This window comes from Leopardus geoffroyi, chromosome A3 (assembly GCF_018350155.1).
Source record: "Leopardus geoffroyi isolate Oge1 chromosome A3, O.geoffroyi_Oge1_pat1.0, whole genome shotgun sequence".
Taxonomy (NCBI): Eukaryota; Metazoa; Chordata; class Mammalia; order Carnivora; family Felidae; genus Leopardus; species Leopardus geoffroyi.
Genome location: NC_059336.1, coordinates 102,624,255 through 102,643,812, shown reverse-complemented (window position 1 = coordinate 102,643,812; position 19,558 = coordinate 102,624,255). Strand labels below are relative to the sequence as shown.

General features: G+C 50.2%; 2 protein-coding genes and 1 long non-coding RNA gene across 6 annotated transcripts in view; 2 read left to right on the top strand and 1 right to left on the bottom strand.

The window, feature by feature from the left end:
• The first annotated feature begins 1,889 nt into the window (after positions 1-1,889).
• Positions 1,890-13,400, top strand: NT5DC4 (5'-nucleotidase domain containing 4). Its single transcript, XM_045446852.1, is given in 17 exon segments — positions 1,890-2,487; positions 3,023-3,294; positions 3,379-3,478; positions 3,697-3,803; positions 3,913-3,970; positions 4,305-4,398; positions 4,686-4,739; positions 4,978-5,061; positions 5,656-5,688; positions 6,442-6,567; positions 6,794-6,860; positions 6,987-7,157; positions 8,116-8,167; positions 8,385-8,583; positions 8,678-10,029; positions 11,162-11,239; positions 12,666-13,400. Coding segments are annotated over 15 exon segments (1,641 nt in total). The 5' UTR covers positions 1,890-2,386; the 3' UTR covers positions 8,801-10,029; positions 11,162-11,239; positions 12,666-13,400.
• A 1,066-nt stretch (positions 13,401-14,466) lies between these two features.
• LOC123581115 lies at positions 14,467-18,966 on the top strand. The gene is made up of 3 exons (XR_006703601.1): positions 14,467-15,501; positions 16,863-17,015; positions 18,743-18,966. It is a non-coding gene; the product is annotated as an uncharacterized LOC123581115 (long non-coding RNA).
• Positions 16,653-19,558, bottom strand: part of CKAP2L (cytoskeleton associated protein 2 like) — a 29,502-nt gene continuing 26,596 nt past the window's right edge. For all 4 annotated transcript variants that reach the window (XM_045446834.1, XM_045446835.1, XM_045446837.1 and 1 more), the window contains 2 exons: positions 18,645-18,834; positions 16,653-16,998 (listed from right to left, as the gene is read on the bottom strand). In XM_045446834.1, the coding sequence (XP_045302790.1) occupies positions 16,773-16,998; positions 18,645-18,834 (416 nt within the window). In that variant the 3' untranslated portion in view covers positions 16,653-16,772. The remainder of the gene's footprint in view (positions 16,999-18,644; positions 18,835-19,558) is intronic.

Genomic DNA, 19,558 nt, shown 5'->3' with positions numbered 1-19,558 from the left:
AGTGAAGGGGACTCTGGAAGTCCTCCTGATTTCTAAAGCTTGATTTTCCTCCGACACTCTCAATAAAGCCTGCCATTTATGGCCCACTTTCTGTCCATCTGTCTGCTCATCTAATTGTCCATCCAACCATCCATCTATCCATCCAACCATGCATGCATGCATCCATCCATCCATCCATCCATCTACCCATCCCTCCCTCCCTCCCTCCCTCCCTCCCTCCCTCTCTCCCTCCATCATCCATCCATCCATCCATCCATCCACCCCATCCATCCATCCAGTGAAGGAATGTAACTCCTGTACCTCCATATTTTTGCTTTATCATTCTAATAGTTGTTCATCTGGCGTTGTAAAGGAAAGAACTACTCCTTTGAAATATGTTTTTTCCAGATAATTTTTATCCCTGTAAGAGTGTCTTATTTCCTTTGGTTTAGGCATTTTATTTATTTATTTTTAAAAATTTATTTATTTATTTTGAGAGAGAGAGTACATGAAGGGGGTAGAGGGAGAGAGAGGGAGAGAGAGAAAGAGAGAGAGAGAGAGAGAGAGAGAGAGAGAGAGAATCCCAAGCAGGCTTAAACTCATGAATGGTGAGATCATGACCTGAGCTGAAATCAATAGTCAGATGCTTAATCGACTGAACCACCCAGGCCCCCCAAGTGTAGTCATTTTATTTTATTTTATTTTATTTTATTTTATTTTATTTTTTATTTTTTTTATAAAATTTTTTTTAATGTTTTATTTATTTTTGAGACAGAGAGAGACAGAGCATGAATGGGGGAGGGTCAGAGAGAGAGGGAGACACAGAATCTGAAGCAGGCTCCAGGCTCTGAGCTGTCAGCACAGAGCCCGATGTGGGGCTTGAACTCACGGACTGTGAGATCATGACCTGAGCTGAAGTCGGACGCTTAACCGACTGAACCACCCAGGTGCCCCAAGTGTAGTCATTTTAGAGAGAAATTTAAGTGCATCATAAACTTTCCTTCCTTTTTATTTATTTTTATTTTTAAAAGTTTATTTATTTTGAGAGAGGGAGAGAGAGAGAGTGAGCAAAAGAGGGGCAGAAAGAGAGGGGAGAGAGAGAGAATCCCAAGTGGGCTCCATGCTCAGTCTGGAGTCTAACTCAAGGCTTGATCTCATAAACCATGAGATCATGACCTGAGCTGAAATCAAGAGTCAGACAGATGTTCAACTGACTAAGCCACCCAGGTGTCCCTTGTCTTCCTTTTTATTTTTATATATTTTTAAAATTTTTGAATGTTTACTTATGTTTGAGAGAGAGAGAGAGTGCAAGTGGGGAAGGGGCAGAGAGAGAGGGAGACACAGAATCTGAAGCAGGCTCCAGGCTCTGAGCTATTAGCACAGAGCCCGATGTGAGGCTTAAACCCATGAACTGTGAGATCATGACCTGAGTCAAAGTTGGATGCCTAACCGACTGAGTCACCCAGGCACCCCTTGTCTTCTTTTTTAAAAGAGGACATGCTACATCATATGTCTTTTTAGATAATCCAGACGAAAGTTCTAAATGGAGGCCTCAGTGCTTTCTTGTAAAATCAGCATTGTGGGCCCTCAGAGCTGTTTACAGCTCCACACTAAATGGTCTCAACTGCTCTGCTCTCACTTTTGTAATTTTTTCTGAGATTCTTGTCATCTGCCACTTCCTATAGCTCGTGGCATGCTTTTAAGCAATTATTCCTTCAAGTGGCATTGGCTGGGAAATTGATTGCCAAGTGTGTGAGAGTTGTGCATAGAGCAAGAGTCCTGAGTTCTTTATGTATTTATTAAAGTCTCTTTTATTAATATTTTAAAAGTTTATTCATTTATGTTGAAAGAGAGAGAGAGAGAGAGAGAGAGAGAGAGAGAGAATGAATAGGGAAGTGGCAGAGAGAGAGGGGGAGAGAGAGAGAATCCCAAGCAGGCTCCACACTGTCAATGAAGAGCTTGAGTCGGGCTTGAGCTTGCAGACCATAAGATCACGCCCAAACCAAGAGTCAGAGATTAACCGACTGAGCCCCCCAGGTGCCCCAAGACTTGTTTATTTTTTGAAGTACATGAGTCTCCTGCCTTTGTAACCCCTATGTTTGCTTCATCCTGGGTTGAAGGGCTCTAGGTGGTTGAAGTCCTTGGAGGCATAAGCCCTAGAAATAGAGGTGGTATAATATCGATGGATTGTTCTTCCTTGATCATAAATGCTTTCCTTTTTGAAGAAAGGAGGGGATACCAGAGGCTAACATGGATTACTCCTCCCCCAAAAGAGGAGATGGGGGCCCAGGGTGGGGCCAGCTGGGTCAGTGGTGTCCGAAGTGTTTGAGGGATAAGGAAGCTGCTGGCTCCCACTGATAGTGAGCAGGTGGCTGGGGAAGGAACCATTGCCTCCTGCTCGCTCTTCATGGTGATGGCCAGCGTGGATGGGGGAGAGCAAAGAGAGCCCCAAGGGGAGCCACAGCGCCTGGTCTCCTCTCAAGTCCTGAAGTAAGACTGGCACCAGCGGTGTCTAGATGGGCACTTGGGGTGGGGTTCGGGGGCATCTCAGCCCGTAAACACCCCATTTCCTGACATACTCCTCATTACACAGCACGGGTGACTCCTTTAAATACACAGATATGGTGACACTCAAAACGCTGACAAGCACCTGTGCTTGCATGGGGACCTCTTCTCTCTAAGTGGGCAGCGACCTGTTACCTGGAAACAGCAACAATATACACTCAGGCAGGGAGGGCGTGCCCTCCACTTCCCTCCCGTATGGTGACCAGGGCTGCCCATTTGTGACAAACACATCTCTGAACTTGGACATAGTGACCCCACTCAAAAAAGTGACACCCCAGACGATAATTGCACACCCACAGGGATGCCCACAGCACACTCCCGCATGGTGAGCTGCTCCTCTTCGGAAGCTCCCTGTCCACACTTACACATGCTCACACGCGTGTGCTCAGATGCGCTCAGACCCACTCAGACCCACTCAGACCCAACAGAGCTTGGAGAGCTGAGGGGCTGATTCCAACATTCTTCTTCCCCTCCCCAGGATTTTTGTCAATTGCAGGTTGGTGCTGGGGAAGATTCGCTGCTTTGGCTTTGACATGGACTACACCCTGGCTGGTAGGGAGGGAGGGAGCAGGGTATTTGGGGCTCGGGGAGCAGGGGGTAGGCACCAGCTGGCCTGGTTCTGCTTGGTTCCCACAGCCTACAAGTCCCCAGCCTATGAGGCACTGGTCTTTGAGTTACTACTGGAGCGTCTGGTGTGCATTGGGTACCCGGGTGATATCCTGCGCTACACCTATGACCCCGCCTTCCCCACCAGGTGCGGGAGCTTGCTGGGGTGGGAGGCTGTGGCCGGTAGTCAGCTCTGGAACCCCCATCCACAGCCTCTGCGCTCTCTCCCTCGGGGGCTGGTGTTTGATGTGCTCTATGGGAACCTGCTGAAGGTGGACACCCATGGGAACGTGCGGCTGGGCACCCATGGCTTCACCTTCCTCTCGGAGTAAGGGACCCAGGGAAGGGGGAAAGGATGATGGAGGAAAGAAGGCAGGGGAGGAGAGACTCAGGACACAGCAGAGGCTCAATAATGCCAGCTGGATAAAAGAGGGACAGCAGGGGTGGGCGGAGGTGGGAACGAGCAGGGGGTAGGCACCAGCTTGAGTGCAGGGCTTGAGTGAGCAGCTAGGAGGAACTAGGGAGGGGGCATTGACCTCACCCAGCCTGCTCCCTCCCCAGGGCAGAGATCTGGAGCTTCTACCCCAGCTGGTTCGTTCAGAGGGACAACCTGCAGAGGTTCCACATCCTCAACACGCTCTTCAACCTGCCTGGTGAGGGCTGGATAGGGGGTGTGGGAGGTGGTCCTCGGGGACACAGCTCTGGCCTGGGTGTGTTGCTCTGGATCCCTGGGCCAGCGACTGACTGGCCTCTCCACCCCAGAAATCTACCTGTGTGCCTGCCTGGTGGACTTCTTCTCTGGCTGCTCCCGCTACACCAAGTGAGTCCGGTGCACCGTCCAGCCCTGGGTCACCGACAGGACGCTGCCACTGCCCAGAGCCCAAGTGCTGAAGTGGGGTCCCTGCCAAGGAGCAGAGACCCTTCCTGAGGGGCTCTAGGAACTCAGTGGGAAGGCTTTCACTGCAGGCTGCCCCCCACACCTTGTAACTGGTGCCCTCCCAAGGGATGATGCTCAGCACAGGGTGATACCCCTTCCAGCATGGTTGGGACATAAGTTCAGTGTGGTTTGAGGGGTGACTCTGGTATAGGATCTGGGCTGAAGGGTCACCTCAAGCCCCCTTATCAGCCTGTCTTGTTCTCTCGGCCTGCCCCAGCTGTGACACTGGCTATCAGCACGGGAACCTCTTCATGTCCTTCTGAAGCCTCTTCCAGGACGTGAGTGATGCCATGGATAATGTCCACCAGTCGGTGAGTGCCCAGGACCCCAGGACCCTTGACCTGTCTGCCTTTGGCTCTGCTGGGTGTGGCCCAATGGCTCCAACCTCCACAGAATTTCCTCTTTCCTTCCCGCTGGGGACTATGGTCTGGGCTCCTGCACCTTGGACGCATGCATGCAGGTGGGCATGCATGCACACGCACATCTGCATGCACATGCATGTGTGCACACCCGTACACACACACACACATGCATGCACATGCACACCTGCACACACACACACACACACACACACACACAGCTCTGCTCCCCCCTGCAGGGCTGTCTGAAGGAGAAGACCCTGGAAGACTTGGACAAACACATGGAGAAGGATGTGAGTGGGTCATGACCAGGCCTGTCCCTTTGTCCCCCTCCTCCCCAGGGCAGTGGAGCTGTGTCCCTGTCTCCCCCGCTCAAGATGTGGGCAGAGCTCTGTGGCCTCGTCTTGCTCACAAACTTTCCTGCTTGGCCTGGAGCCCTGTGCCTGGGAGGCTGAGAGCTGAGAAAGGGATCCCAGGGCAGCTGGGGGAGACCCCACCCCTGGAAGTGACTGACCTCTGCCTCTGCTCCAGGTGCGAATCCCCATCCTGCTGGGTAAGATGAAGGAAGTTGGGAAAGTATTTCTGGCTACAAACAGAAGCTACAACTACACGGATGTGAGTGTGTGGATGGAGGGGTGGGACCCTCAGCCATTAGAGCCCAGAGGACATTGGAATCTGCCTTTCTTGGCCCCTGGAGGAAACCGAGGCCCTGTAGGAACAGTGAGGAGTAGGAAAGAGCAAAGGCCGTGGTACCCCCATGGTCTGGTTGGCATTTTGGGTTCCATTTCTTGGCCTTGAAAAAAATTTTTTTTAATGTTTATTTATTTTTGAGAGAGAGAGAGAGAGACAGAGAGAGAGAGAGAGAGAGAGACAGAGGACAAGCAAAGGAGGGGCAGAGAGAGGAGGACACAGAATCCAAGGCAGGCTCCAGGCTCTGAGCTGTCAGCACAGAGCCTGACACGGGGCTCAAACTCACGAGCTGTGAGATCATGACCTGAGCTGAAGTCAGATGCTCAATGGACTGAGCCACCCAGGGCTCAGTGGATTAAGAAATTTCTTGGCCTTTTTTAAGGTCTCAGTGGATTAAGAAATTTCTCCCCATCTTGCTCCTGTGGTCCCCAGCGTATCCTGTGGGGTGAGGGCACAGGAAGGCAGCAGCCCCTGGCGCAGCCCACCTGGGTGCTCTGACCCTTGCCCTGTCTCTGCCAGGCCATCATGACCTACCTGTTTGGCATTAGTGAGGTGAGTGCCACGTGCCGGGCTGGGGTGGGCTGTACCAGGAGGAGGACCAGGCCAGGCCACGGTGCTGGGGGCCTCTCCCATGTCTGGCCCTCCCCCTGAGGAAGAACCAAGCATGGGAGGGGGCATTTCACATGCATGGGCTTTGCTGGAGCCTCTGCAGTGGGTGGAAGGCAGTGACCTCAGCCAGGCCAAGGGGTCAGGGAAGCCACTGATGGCCTTGGAGAGAGCCATGAAGAGGCAGTCGGTTGTTTGGGGAAGGGCTTAATGAGGTGCAAGGGGGTGAGATCAGGTTGTGGCAGGCCCAGGGGAGGGGTGTGTGTGACATACCCTGTGGCACCATGTGTGACCAGGTGTCACTGGCAGGCAAACGGGTGAGCAGGACTCTAACTCAGCAATTGTGCTCATATCCTGACGCTGACAGGAGAGCCTGCACAGTGTCCAACACCAGCTTCCATAAATACCTTTTGAGCGCTTCCTTGTGCCAGAGTGGTCATGGTCAAGGATGCTGGGGAGGCAGACCATGTGGTTCTTGAATCCAGGGGTGTACAGGGCTAGGAGTCAGGACCAGGACGCATGGATGGGCATGTGACTTGAGGGCTGGCAAGCTTTCACCAGTCCACAGCTTGGTGGGTGGCCAGGGAAGAGCTGTGAGGTGTGTCGGGGTCCAATGTTCCAGACTGTGTGTGTGTGTGTGTGTGTGTCTGTGTGTGTGTCTGCGTCTGCACACGCTCCCATCCCTTCACAACCCCACAGGCTGAAGGCTCAGCCAGGCCCTGGAGGTCCTACTTTGACCTGATTGTGGTGGACACACAGAAGCCCTGCTTCTTTGCTGAGGGGACGGTGCTGAGACAGGTCAACAGGGTAATGGCAGGGGCTGAGGCCCCATCTACCTTGACCCATGGGCCACAAGGTGGGGAGGGACCCTGCTCCTCACGCTTGACCTGCCCTTGGGAGTTGCCTCTCTGCTACTCTGTCCCTGGAGGCCGGGAACCAGGGGACTCCTTTGGGACTCTCTGTCACCTCCTTCCTCTCATGCCCCCATAGTAATCCTGGCCACTCCCAGTGCTCTGCTCTCTCTGACCAGGGTGCCCCTCTCCTCTTTTAGGATTCAGGCAAGCTCCGCGTGGACACCTACATGGGGCCCCACCAGCACTGTGTAGTTTACTCTGGAGGTACCAGCTCCCACCTTGTCCCCGTGCCTCCATAGACACCCTCTCTAGACTAGGAACCCATGTCCCCAACCTGCCCACCAGGACAGGAGGGGCTCTGAGCAAGCCTGTCCTCCCATGGTGGGGCAGGCTCTTCGGACACGGTGTGTGAGCTGCTCGGGGTACGGGGGAAAGATATCCTGTACATTGGGGATCACATCTTTGGAGACATCCTCAAGTCCAAGAAGTGGCAGGACTGGCGAACTTGCCTGGTGGTTCCTGAGCTGTTCCGGGAGCTTGGCATCCGGGACCAAGAGAAGGGTGAGCTGTGTGTGTGTGTGTGTGGGGGCTTCAGGACCAGGTAGGGGGGGCACCGGCCACCAGTGCAGAGGCCTGCCCCTTCCTCATCTTGTCCTCTTCCCTGTTGGGGGTTAGTAGTAACTGTGATAATACTGTCCACTCTGTGGTTTATGAGAGTGGATCTACTTTACACAGAGGAAACAGAGATCCAGAGAGGTTAAGAAACTTGCCCAAATTCGGGGCGCCTGGGTGGCTCAGTCGGTTAAGTGTCTGACTTTGGCGCGGGTCATGATCTCACAGTCTGTGAGTTCGAGCCCTGCGTTGGGCTCTGTGCTGACAGCTCAGAGCCTGGAGCCCGCTTCGGATTCCGTGTCTCCCTCTCACTCTGCCCCTCCCCTGCTCTGTCTCTGTCTCAAAAATAAATTAAAACACACACACACACACACAAAAAAAAAAAAAAAAAAAGGAAACTTGCCCAAATTCACACAGGCAGAAAAGGGCAAACTGACTCAAATACCTGTGTCCTGACTCCAGGGTGTTGTGGTGGTTCTGTAGTCTGAGAGTTCCTTCCTCACCTGACTGTACCCTCCCCACTCACCTGAGGACTCTCAGAGAGGAAGGTACAGTTCCACACCTGGGAATGACTCGAAGTATCCTCTGGGTCAGGAGTAGCTGTGAGCCTAAACAATTTGGGTTTGTTCTAAAAGCTGGGTTTGACTCATTACCATGTGACCGTGGGTGAGTCACCTGACTGCCTGACTAGCTTCGTCACCGGTCCCGCAGGACCTTTGCTGTCTCTGCTTTGCTCTGAGCTGAGTCTCAATCGATGTAAGGAAGGGGCGAGGGACGTTATGTACACAGCTGGGGATGTGTAGACCCCTGGTGACCTGTCCACCCTCACCAGTGGAACTGGGCCTGGGGCAGACAAAGGTAGGCAGGGCTGTCCCTCATCCCCTGCTGTCCTCTGTCTACTTTTCAGAGTGGACGGAGGAGCTGAAGAGGCTGAACATGCACTTGGCAGACCTGTACCAGTGAGAGAGCCCTGGCCCATGCTCCCTGCTAGCAGAGGGGAGAGGGGTGGAGGGTCCTGGCCAGGGTAGTCAGGAAATCAAGATCTGTTCCAGGCTGGGCTTCCCTAGGAAACTGGATTTGGGGATCCCTCTGACCCCCTTGGGTTGCATTGTGACCTCTAGATCCTTCCTCCTTACCAGCTCAGCACGAACTCAGGATGCCTGCCCTCTCACACAGGTGTGCACACCCAGCCCGGCAACTCCACTGGGTGCCTGTGGAGTGTCCTCTGACCTCCATGGGGTCTAGGGAGGTTGTGCCTGGAGCTTGGAGGCACCGTTCCTTTTCTCCTGGGTCATGTGGCTGTTTTTGCACCAGTCACATGGATGGGAGCAGCTATAGGCTGCAAGTTATCAACTCCACCAAGAGGGAGATTCAGGTAAGAGTGGGAGCTGAGTGAGGAGACCCCTAGTGAGGGTTGGGGGGCCAGGGGTGTGCCTCCAGGCTGCCTGCCCTGATCTGCTCTGTCCCAGGTTCCTGAGCCCAGTTACAGGATTTTCCACAACCCCTGCAGAGCTCCACTTGTCCTTGTCTGCCAGCGCCCTCTGGTGGTCTATGCTCCGAATGACAGCAGCGTGCGGCTACAGGAGGACTGAGTTCAGGGTGATTTGTGGAGCGTGGCTAGACCCTCAATCTCCGTTAACCTAATCTCCATGAACCCTCCTTGAGACGTGCCTGCCTGTTGGGTCGGGTCCTCAACGTGCCGGACTAGCCAGCTGTGATCAGCGTCTGGGGGCAGCTAGATGAGTGGTCCCAGAAGATGGGGGTCCTGGGGCCCAGGGCCAGTGAGCTGACGGGTCCTGGGAAAAGAAGGAAGGAAAACACGCCCTGTGCCACTACCGACCAGCCACCAAAGCTGGGAGAGTCCCATAGCCCATGTCAACAGATTCAGGCCATTTGGCATTCACAGAGCCAGCTGGGACCAATGATGAAGGATCCCTGCTGAGCCTTTTGCAGGGTATAAAGCCCTTGCCTGCTATTTGATCCTTCCATAGCCCTGAGAGGTGGGCTGTGCAGGGACAGCTACCTTTATCTGACAGATGGGAAACAGGTTCGGAGAGAGGAAATTGCATGCTTTTGGTCACTTTTGGAGTAAATGTCCAGATTAGTTCTCTAGACGCTAAAAGCAAGGCCTGGTGAGGAGGTGGAGACCTGCTAGGTGGGCAGGAGTGGGGCCAGGTGTGTGGGCCTCTGCAAAGCCCTCTGTCGGGGCATCAGAAGCTACATTAAGCTCAGGGTTTAGTCCGGGTGGTCACTCTCCAGGGCCAGGCAGGTAACTGAGGAAAGCAGGAAGGGGGGTCTGTGGCAAAGTGGAGAGCTGCCCCACCTCCCTAAGCTGCATGTGCCACCTCTGGGGTTAAAGAACACAGCTCCTTCCCAACTGGGGGCAGACACCCTGGTGTCTCCAGGTGACAGACCCAGGGAGGGCAGAGCTGGCCCCAGAAGGGGAGGGATTTGTCTGTGGGTGATGCAGGTCCCGATGGGGGGGATCTCTTCTCTGCCAGAGAGTCACCAGGGAGCTGGACCTGTGCTACAGCGCGATGGGCAGCCTATTCCACTGAGGTTTCAGCCAGACGCTTTTCTCCAACCAGCTGATGGCGCTATGCAGACCTCTACACCAGCTGCCTGCCTCAACTTCCTGAACCACCCGCTCAGCTTGCTGTATCTGGCGGTCCTGGAGCTGGTGGGTCCCTGCAGAGCCTCTCTGGCTATCCCTGACCCTCTGCCCCAGGAGGAGCCGCTGGTCCCCAGCCCTGCCAAGAGCTTCTGAGGTCACCAGGCCCCATCTCCCACCTCCAGGCACAAGTGGGTCAAAGCCTTGCAGGTAACTGTGGGCAACAGAAAATATGCATGGGACCAGTTACAGATATAAGTTGCCTCTGCTGGGGAAGTTTCCCTCATGCCCAACCTTCACACCTGCTTTCAGTGGAGGCCACATTAACTCAGTATTTCCTTAATAGAAAGGATGCCAGTTGCTAGGAGGAAAGCTATAGTCCCTCTGCTCTCAGTTAACACGCAGTGACTGCAGAAGGAATGGACGAAGCCGCAGATGATGCGGTAAATGCTCCAGCTGGTTTTCCTCTGGAACACCTGGACATGCTCCTGGGTCAAGAGCAGGGAAGTGGCAGTGGTCGTGACGCCCCCCGGGGTTAGTGGAGCCATGAGACCGACCAGCGCAGTGCTTCCCTGAGCACGTGTGTCGGTTCTCCCAGCGGGATGTCATTATTTCCATCTTATAACATGTAGTCTCATGTCAAGGATCGGGACTTGAAAGTAGTTCTCCAGGGCTCCCTGCCTCCTGCTTTCCTTGCCACGATCAGCTAGCTGCCTTCTAGATGTTTGAGAGGGAAAACCATCTTCGGAGTGTCTCCTGTGTTTCCTGTATTGGGCTGTGGGACCTTTTTTTTTTTTTTTTTTTTTTTTTTTAACTGATTCTGCTTAATGCTTAGTATAACCTACCAAAGTTGTTCTTTTAAAAGTTTTTTTTTTTTTTTAACATTTATTCAGTTTTTGAGAGTGAGAGAGACAAAGCGTGAGCAGAGGAGGAGCAGAGAGAGAGAGGGAGACACAGAATCCGAAGCAGGCTCCAGGCTCTGAGCTGTCAGCACAGAACCTGTTGCGGAGCTCGAACTTACGCACGAACCGTGAGATCATGACCTGAGCTGAAGTCAGACGCTTAACTGACTGAGCCACCCAGGCACCCCCAAAGTAGATCTTGACCTTTACCCAACCGTGCTGGCCGGGAATTTTTGACAAAATGATGTCTATCTACCAGAACCTTCCTTCTCCAGCTCACCCTCCTGGGCTTCCTCTTCTATAGCATCATTGGGCAGGGAGCTGGCAGCAGTGGGCAGAGTGGAGTGTGTGTGGGGTTGTTGTCTGTAAAACCTGGGGGCTTCTGGGAAGCCTTACCACTGGAGGAACTACTACATCCCCACCTGCCTTTGTCCTTATAGATGCCCCATGAGTCTGCTGTGGAGCAGGAACGGGTTAACCAGCATCCCCTCTCCTGCCCTGTCTTCTACAGCCTGAGGGTGAGCTGCTAGGAGGTGGCAGGTTGCTGGCTGTGGGGGGGGGGGGTGGGGGGGAGTAGGGGAGGATGGGGAGGGTGGGGGGCTGGGGCTTAGCAACCTGGGGCTACCATGGGCTAGACCAGGAGGGCCCAATGGGATGGTATCAACCCAATGAGGCATTTTGAAGATTTGTGGAAGCTTTTTTTGTCTTCAAGTGTAATCACTCCTGAGTATTTATGTAGAAAGACATATTATTTTATCACAAATTGCTTTCCTTTTTCTTTCTCCTATGTTACAGTAGTACATTGATTTTGAAAATTGTAGAGACAATAATTATACTATCTATGAATTTCAATTCAGGATAGAAAAGGGGAAATTAAAGTGTTTTTATTTATTTATTTATTTATTTATTTATTTATTAATTATATATTTTTTAATGTTTATTTATTTTTGAGACAGAGAGAGACAGAGCATGAACGGGGGAGGGTCAGAGAGAGAGGGAGACACAGAATCTGAAACAGGCTCCAGGCTCTGAGCTGTCAGCACAGAGCCCGATGCAGGGCTCGAACTCACAGACCATGAGATCATGACCTGAGCCGAAGTCAGAAGCTCAACTGACTGAGCCACCCAGGTGCCCCAATGTTTGTTTTTAAAATGGGCATCAGGTCCTGTAGGGCTGGGAAGCGCTGGCTCTAAGCCCGGTTTCACAGGTTTTGTTGAGCAGAGGCTCGCTGACCTTACTGGTGCCTTGCACCTCTCCAGACCACTTCTGGCTGATTCATCTGACAAATCCGTTCCCACTCTGGGGAAGGTTGCAGAGCACGTGCTTTTCCAGGCTAGGATTCCTCTCCAGACAGCCTTTATAAGCACCGTGAGTAGGGACTCCACCTCAGCTCCTTTGTCACTTTGTGCTGCCTGGTCCCCCTCTGAGCTGAGACTCCAGCTTTCATGAGTGGCAAACGTGGCTCCCACCCTAGTTTTCATCCCTGAACCCTGCCTGAGGATTCCCATTTCTACCCTGGCTTTCCTGGAGCTTGATTTTTAAAATGTCCATACCATAGATTTCCTTTTGCTGGGTGGTTCCAGGCTCAGGGTGCATTTTTTCAACCAGTGTTTACCTGGTGCCTCCTGCACACCCAATAATTTAGAAATGGAGTCGTAAGCTACCTAATCCCTGCCTGGGAGCAGCTCAGAATTCAAGTACACTGACGATCTTTTATCAGTGGTCTTGCAACTATTTTTCCATCCCAGCCCGTCAGAGGGCTGGACGCATTCCCATCAGGAACTGTGGGTTCTCTGGGGATGTGTGTGGTTTGGCTTCTCTACCCCTCATCTCCATCCCAGACCAGACTAAGGTATTTGGACACATCGTCTACCCATGGTTGGGTGCTCTTGTGTGAGCTTGGGAGGACGGGTTCCATAACCAGATTTCTTTGTTTCTTATAAGGCTGAGGGCAAGGACAGAGTTGAGGACCAAGAGGGCTGCATGGAGGCCGAATGAATCCTGGACATGTGCTGGCTTCATGGTCATCTTCTACTTGAGATATTTTTCAGATAAATGGAAAAGTGTGGAAGAGAGAAAAAGCAATCCATATTGAAATCTCCCAAATGTAACAGATTTGGAGCCCAAGAACACATCTTTTAGGGAGGAGGGAGTGTTGTCATCCTAGAAGACATTCCCTATGGCCTTTGGGCCATTTGGAAATGGATGGAACAAGTGGAATTGCTGTACCCAGTCCCAGTCCCCCTGAGCCGCATCATGCTTCACATCCAATGTTGTTTCTACACATTTCTTTTAAGAAAAATAATATTTCCATGCACTTTTGATTCTGTTACGAGTAATAACAATACCTGATAGGCCATAGGTGATTTCATTAACTGTTCTTTCTTTCCAGGTCACTACGAAAGATTGATGAGTAAATGTGATAGCACCAACATCTTTGAGCTTGATGTGTACATGCATTGAAACATGTAAGAAGTCATACTTATGATTTAAGAACTTGGTACTTTATTTTGGTAGGAGCTGCCCTGTGGTACTGAGCCTGGGTCCTACATTGTTCTGATGTCACTCCTACAGCTCGTGTTTTGTCTGTTAGTGGTATCATCTGGCATTATATAGAGGCTTAGAATGAATATACATCTACATAACTGAAATGACGAAATAAACTCTTGAAGGAACAGGTCTGTGAAACAGTTCACTAGCTTCACTTTCTGTGGAGAAACAAGGCAAACATTTGGAATATCTGAGGATACATAAGGGACAACAGGCCATGTGCTCAGAGAGTTTCAGAAGCTTCTGGGTCTGACGTTGCTATGGCCTTTGTTTTTCTTCCTGGGCTGACTTGTGGGCCTGAGTCTGCAAGGCAGCTTCTCCAGGCAAAGACCAGGTGTCCTTGGCCTTGTGTCTTCACTAGATTCTTATTCAAGGGCTAGAGGGTAGCGTTTTGTCAGGAAAATTGCTCAGACCCTAGGCCCATACTTTTCTGTAAAGATGCTGAAATATGGCATGGTAACCAATACTACAAAAATTGGCCCTTGGAATTCCCTTCTAGGTTAGCGAGAATGCAGAGAGGGCTGGGGGATGAACAGCCCTCAGAAGAACGAGAAGTGTCTGAGGAAGAGAGTGAGGGAGGGGGAGGGGAAAGAGGTGGCCAGAGGGCCTTTCCCATGCTTTCCCTTCTGCCTGAAGCATCCCCTGACTCTTCTCCTTAAATCTGCTCTTTCCCTCAGCTCTCCAAGGGTCTCCCCACCTCTCTGACTGGATCAGACCCTTTCACACTTGTGTCCCTCCTGGACTCTTGGCTCCATGGTCAGCTCATTTGGCTCGTTGCTGCTTCTCTGGCATCTACAGTGTCCTGTAGGTTTACCAAGTGAATGACATCACCTGCTTTATTATTACATTGCAGGGGAAAGGGCAGGGCAAAAGATGGATTGTAAGATAAGAGGACATGGGAAAAAGCTAGAAAACCGTGGATTAGAACACTTCTAAACTCATAGGAACCCAGCTGGGGCATGGTAGGGTACTTCTATCTGGGAGCTATTCATTTAATGAAGTTTTTTTTTTTTTTCTTAAAGTTTATTTATTTGAGAGAGAGAAAGGGAGAGTGAGAGAGAGAGAGGGAGAGAGAATGTGAGTGGGGGAGGGGCAAAGAGGAAGGGAGAGAGAGAATCCCAAGCAGATTCAGTGCTGTCAGTGCGGAGTCTGATGTTGGACTCGATCCCGTGAACTGTGAGATCATGACCTGAGCTGAAATCAAGAGTCAGATGCTCAACCGACTGAGCCACCCAGGCGCCTGAAGTTCTGTTTTTTAAGTCTGATGTTACCTCTATATCATTTACCTACATTGTATTTGGGAATGTACTCCATTATTCCTAAGAATACCATAGATAGTGATAGTCATACCCCATTTCTGGAAGAATTTTTAGCTGGGCATGTGGCCATCCAAAATAAATTTCCCAGCCTTCTTTGAAGATAAGTGCATGTGCCCAATGACCCTGCGATCCTAAGTAGAAATAACGTGTCCAGCTTCCAGGTTGTAACCTTAAAAGGAGAGGGGCGTGTCTTCCAGCTCCTCTCTTCCCCGATCCCTCTGGCTGGAATGTGAAATTCCAGCTATCCCAGGCCATATGGATGAGGCTGCACGCCGGGGCTGGTAGAGCCATGAGGCAGATGTGGCCTGGGCCTGGCACCAAACACTGGACAGCTTCACTTGGACTGCCGACGTCAGAGAGAAGTTTCCCTCTGGGACTAGTTACAGACTCTGAATCCATCCCCTAATTCGGACACCCAGCCCTGAGCAGTCAGAAATGGAAGGGCTGGAAGCATCATCCCGGGGTCAGTGGCCTGGTGGTAAAAAATGTGATCGAGTCACCTCATTTGTAGAACAAATGACAGTACTTTGGCTGTCACAGTGAGTGATTCCTGTTTAGTAAATGGGGACAGTTCAAGAAGTGCTCTTTCCTCATCACCATCCGAGTCCTCATTTCCGTACTTCAAGTAGAGGCAGGGATCAAAAGCTCTGGACTTGGTGCCAGACAACCTTGAGTTTGAAACTTCAGCCCCGTCACTGACTACTGTCCCCATACCTATGTCATAAGGCCATTATGAAGATGTAGTGAGATAAGATGCACAGAACATGGCCAGAGGAAGCACCAAATCAGAGTCCTACACTATTGTTTGTGTGTAGGACTTTTTCCCTAGCAACCGACAGAAACCTAATTGAAGCTGGCTTTCACATTTTGTGATCTCTAAGCAGCATCCTGGGCATTATTGGGCTTTGCAGGTAAAGTGAGTCCATCCAAAGGGAAGGAAAGGGCTGGCTGTTTGGATTCCTGCATCATGGTGGTGGTGACCATCTATTCGTATTGAAACTTAGTGTATTAACTTTATGGTTTTATAAACCCTATTATAAACCTGACCTAGAGAGATGGTGCTTCCCTCATTGTGATAAAATCTAGTTCTTGGGTGAGGCTGATGGTCAGACTCTTGATCAAGGTGAGTTCTCCATGGTAATGAATGTTCCCTATGAGGCCTCTTGAGATAGTCTATCAGTGTTTCCCTGGACAAAGCCCTAATTCTCTAGGCCAAGCCATCATCATTGTTTTTTATAATAAAGAAAATAAATGAATAATCAGGAATGAACAAAATTTATTTTTTTTGTTTTAGATAATACTTAAATATTGAGAAAGCTAAAATTAAAAAATTCAAAATATGTTGGCTAGGTTTTTCTATACATTATATTTAAATAATGATTCTGATTTTACCTTCCCAAGAACAGTTGCCCAGGAGGAAGGAAAGGCAGCCTAGAATAGTCTCTTGGGGCTCGTACAGTCTGCTCAGGCCAGGTGCCCCTTAGCAGAACAAAGAACTGAAGAAACAAGTGTCCCTCCTCCTCCCCCCTCCTTGTCTTTATTTGAAGCATTTCTGAATAACAAATGCAAAATGAGATTAGAATATAAACAGCTGGGTAACGCCCCCAGTTCAGAGTTGTGTTTCACCGGAGGAGCCCTGGCAAGCTCAGGAACTGCCCTTCATCTACAGGGACCATGTGACCAAAATCAAAGTTGCACATGATAGTCATTTAAGATCTCTGAAGGAAGGCACAGCTAAGCATCAGCTCCAGAATGAGGGCCTCCGGTCGGAAGGTGAGCATCTCAGCTCAGCTCACCAGGCCTGGGAGCTGCTAAGGCGGCTGCAGGAAGGAAAATCTATCATACTGTGGCACCAACCTTCTGACATACAAAAGAACTAAGTTGAGAGTAAAGTAGCCCAAAAAAGTGAAAAATTTTACCATACTTGGGGAGTAAATTAATATTAAATAGTTTAAAGTTTATGCTAGAAAACTGTGGCAAACTATAGTCTTAAAGCAGTAAAACAAACAGTCCCATGGGGATATTAAATTGGAGAGTAAGCCCGGCGAATTATTAAATTCTGAGAGCCCATAATCTGCCTGTATGTTATACAGTTTTTTCCAGGTCACCCAGAGAAGGGTTGTTTCTTCTTTCATGGAGGATCTGAAACATCTTTTTTTTTTTTTTTTAAGGCATTAAGAAATTATGACTCAAGGATTTTAAACCCTAATGTGACAGGCAAAGCCTCATTTTTACGGAATATAAAACACTCTGTTTCTTCCACTTCTAACAGCTCGTTAAGAGAAGCCACCACCAAATCGTGTTCCTGCAGCATTTCCGGGTAGCGGGACACTGCTCGCTCAATCCTCGCCGACCGCCGCACGGGAGTGATCAGCTTCATGTCGTGCACTTCTGCTATTCCACTTATCCTGTGAGACAGAAAGAGGTGCATTCCAAGTCTTATTATGTCTTTTGAAGTTCTACTTATTATTCTTAATTTTTTTCTTATTCCCTGATAAGGCACGGTAGACATTTCAATGAAAGCTGATGTAAGAGGATGTGTAGAGCAGCTCTCGTACCAAGATGGCTTTTCCCTGATTGTCAGAATGAACGGGGCGGTGTCCATCTGCTCCTGGATAGTAGAAGCATAAGGATTTCCTGAACGAACCGTTAAGTGTGGTTTTTACTTGAAGTCAAATACGTGGCAGTTGGTGTTTGTTTATCCCATAAACTTTCAAAGAGTTGACAGGTTTTGAGGAAATTGGGCCTTACACCAAATGGGGTTGGACTAATGAATTCTAAGATTCTTTCTAGCTCTGACAGAAAATTATTCAAAAAACACCTTTTAAGATGGTGGACGAAACCACAATTTGAAACTGGAACAAATTGGGCACCTTCCTCGTAAGCTTTAATGCATTCCCATAAAAAGGAGCCCAGAGGCTAGGTTGCAGAGAGCTTTCCGTGCAGTGAATCTGGTCTACACCTCACAGACCCACTGATGATGTCAGCCTAAGCAAAACTAGTCTATCAGTCTACTAAAAACTCTCCTAATAAATTCCAGATTCAGCAAAAGGTGGTTTTCAGATCAACTGCTTGCCTCCATTTGTCCATGAGCCAAGTGTAATGCCGGGGCCGAGAGAGGCCGGCTGTGCTTCCCAGGGACCGACAACACAGAACTGTGTGGTCCTGGTACTTTTTTTTTTTTTTTTTTTCAACGTTTTTTATTTATTTTTTTGGGACAGAGAGAGACAGAGCATGAACGGGGGAGGGGCAGAGAGAGAGAGGGAGACACAGAATCGGAAACAGGCTCCAGGCTCTGAGCCATCAGCCCAGAGCCTGACGCGGGGCTCGAACTCACGGACTGCGAGATCGTGACCTGGCTGAAGTCAGACGCTTAACCGACTGCGCCACCCAGGCGCCCCGGTCCTGGTACTTTTGTTTGGGATTCGCTTTTAAGATCATGAACAGAGACTGATGTTATATTAATGTTTTAGAAAATGACATTCATACCCTGACACAGTTCCTATGGATTCTACCTTAAACTTAAACTTACACACTCTCAATAAAATGAGCAACTTCTGTGTAGTACATCCTCGACTGCGCTCCCTGTTCTTACAGGGGGATTTGCTGTCCCTTCTCTCCCACAGCTAGGGAGGTTGCCCCTGCTTGGCACTCGGCGTCCCCTCCCCCTGGGGCTGGGAGGAAAGGGACGTCAGATCTGTAAGCGCAGGACAGATGAGGGTGAAGAGGTAGGATGGGATCCAGGAGGGAGGGGGGAATCCATTCCAACAGTTTCCAGACTCCTGCAGCACCTTCCTCAGGGCAAGTCAGGTCTCCCTGGGAGTGTGTGAGGGGGATGGTGTGTGTGCACAGAAAGCACACAGATCTTCCTGTCAGTGGTCCCTCCCCTCCTCAGCTCCTTCCCTTAATGCCAAAGATGGCTTAGACCGCCTGCTCCTCACATGAGGCAGAGGGTCTCCAAAGACGGCTGGTACTCTGGGTCTGTGCAAGTCAAACTGAGAACAGGGCTTGAACTAGGCCCGTGGACACAAAGCCCGCTGTAGAGTCAGCTTACCTAGGGATCGGGGCCACCTGTAATTTGATACCAGGATGGTTATCCTGCTCTGCCTTGGTTATTTGGGGTGTTCCTGTAACCTGTTCTCTCTCTTTTAGAGAAAGACAAGACTTTTCAGATTCCGTTTTATTGGCCAGCTCTTCTATTGACGTTATATTCGTCTCGGCAACCGAAGAGTCAGAGGTAACTCCTGTGTATGCAAGGTCAAGAAGGAAAGTGAGGTTTAGCAAGTTAATACTGAAACTAAAAGTCAATAAAATGACAAATCAATATATACAATGATTTCTCAATTAAAATAAAGAGGAATTGATTTGAAATGGGACATAGAACTAGTTTTTCCTGCTCAGCCCTCTAGCAATGTCCTGCTACATCAGGCCATCTTTCTAACCTGCCCTCCAGGCAGTCTTTGGGCCTTCTTGCCACTCGAGATGGATCCTTGATACCTTTTCAACATTCTGAACACATACCCCCCCCCCCCCCCCCCCCCACCGTCTCTTATTCTCTCTTGAGAGAAGTTCCCTTAGGGATAATCATTGGCCTTTTACCCTTATACCATATCTTGGGTCAATTTTCTTGACTCACTAGGGTTAACATCCCCTCCTACCCTGGGATGAGATACTATTACTCAGACCTTAATCCCCAAAGTAATGGGTTAGTTAGCTATCATTCCACATGACTTGATTGTTTCTCAAAGTTCAATCTGTCTTTTTTTTTTTTTTTTTAAAGTTTTTTTTTTTTTAATTTTTATTTTTGGGACAGAGAGAGACAGAGCATGAACGGGGGAGGGGCAGAGAGAGAGGGAGACACAGAATCTGAAACAGGCTCCAGGCTCTGAGCCATCAGCCCAGAGCCCGACGCGGGGCTCGAACTCAGGGACCGCGAGATCGTGACCTGGCTGAAGTCGGACGCTTAAC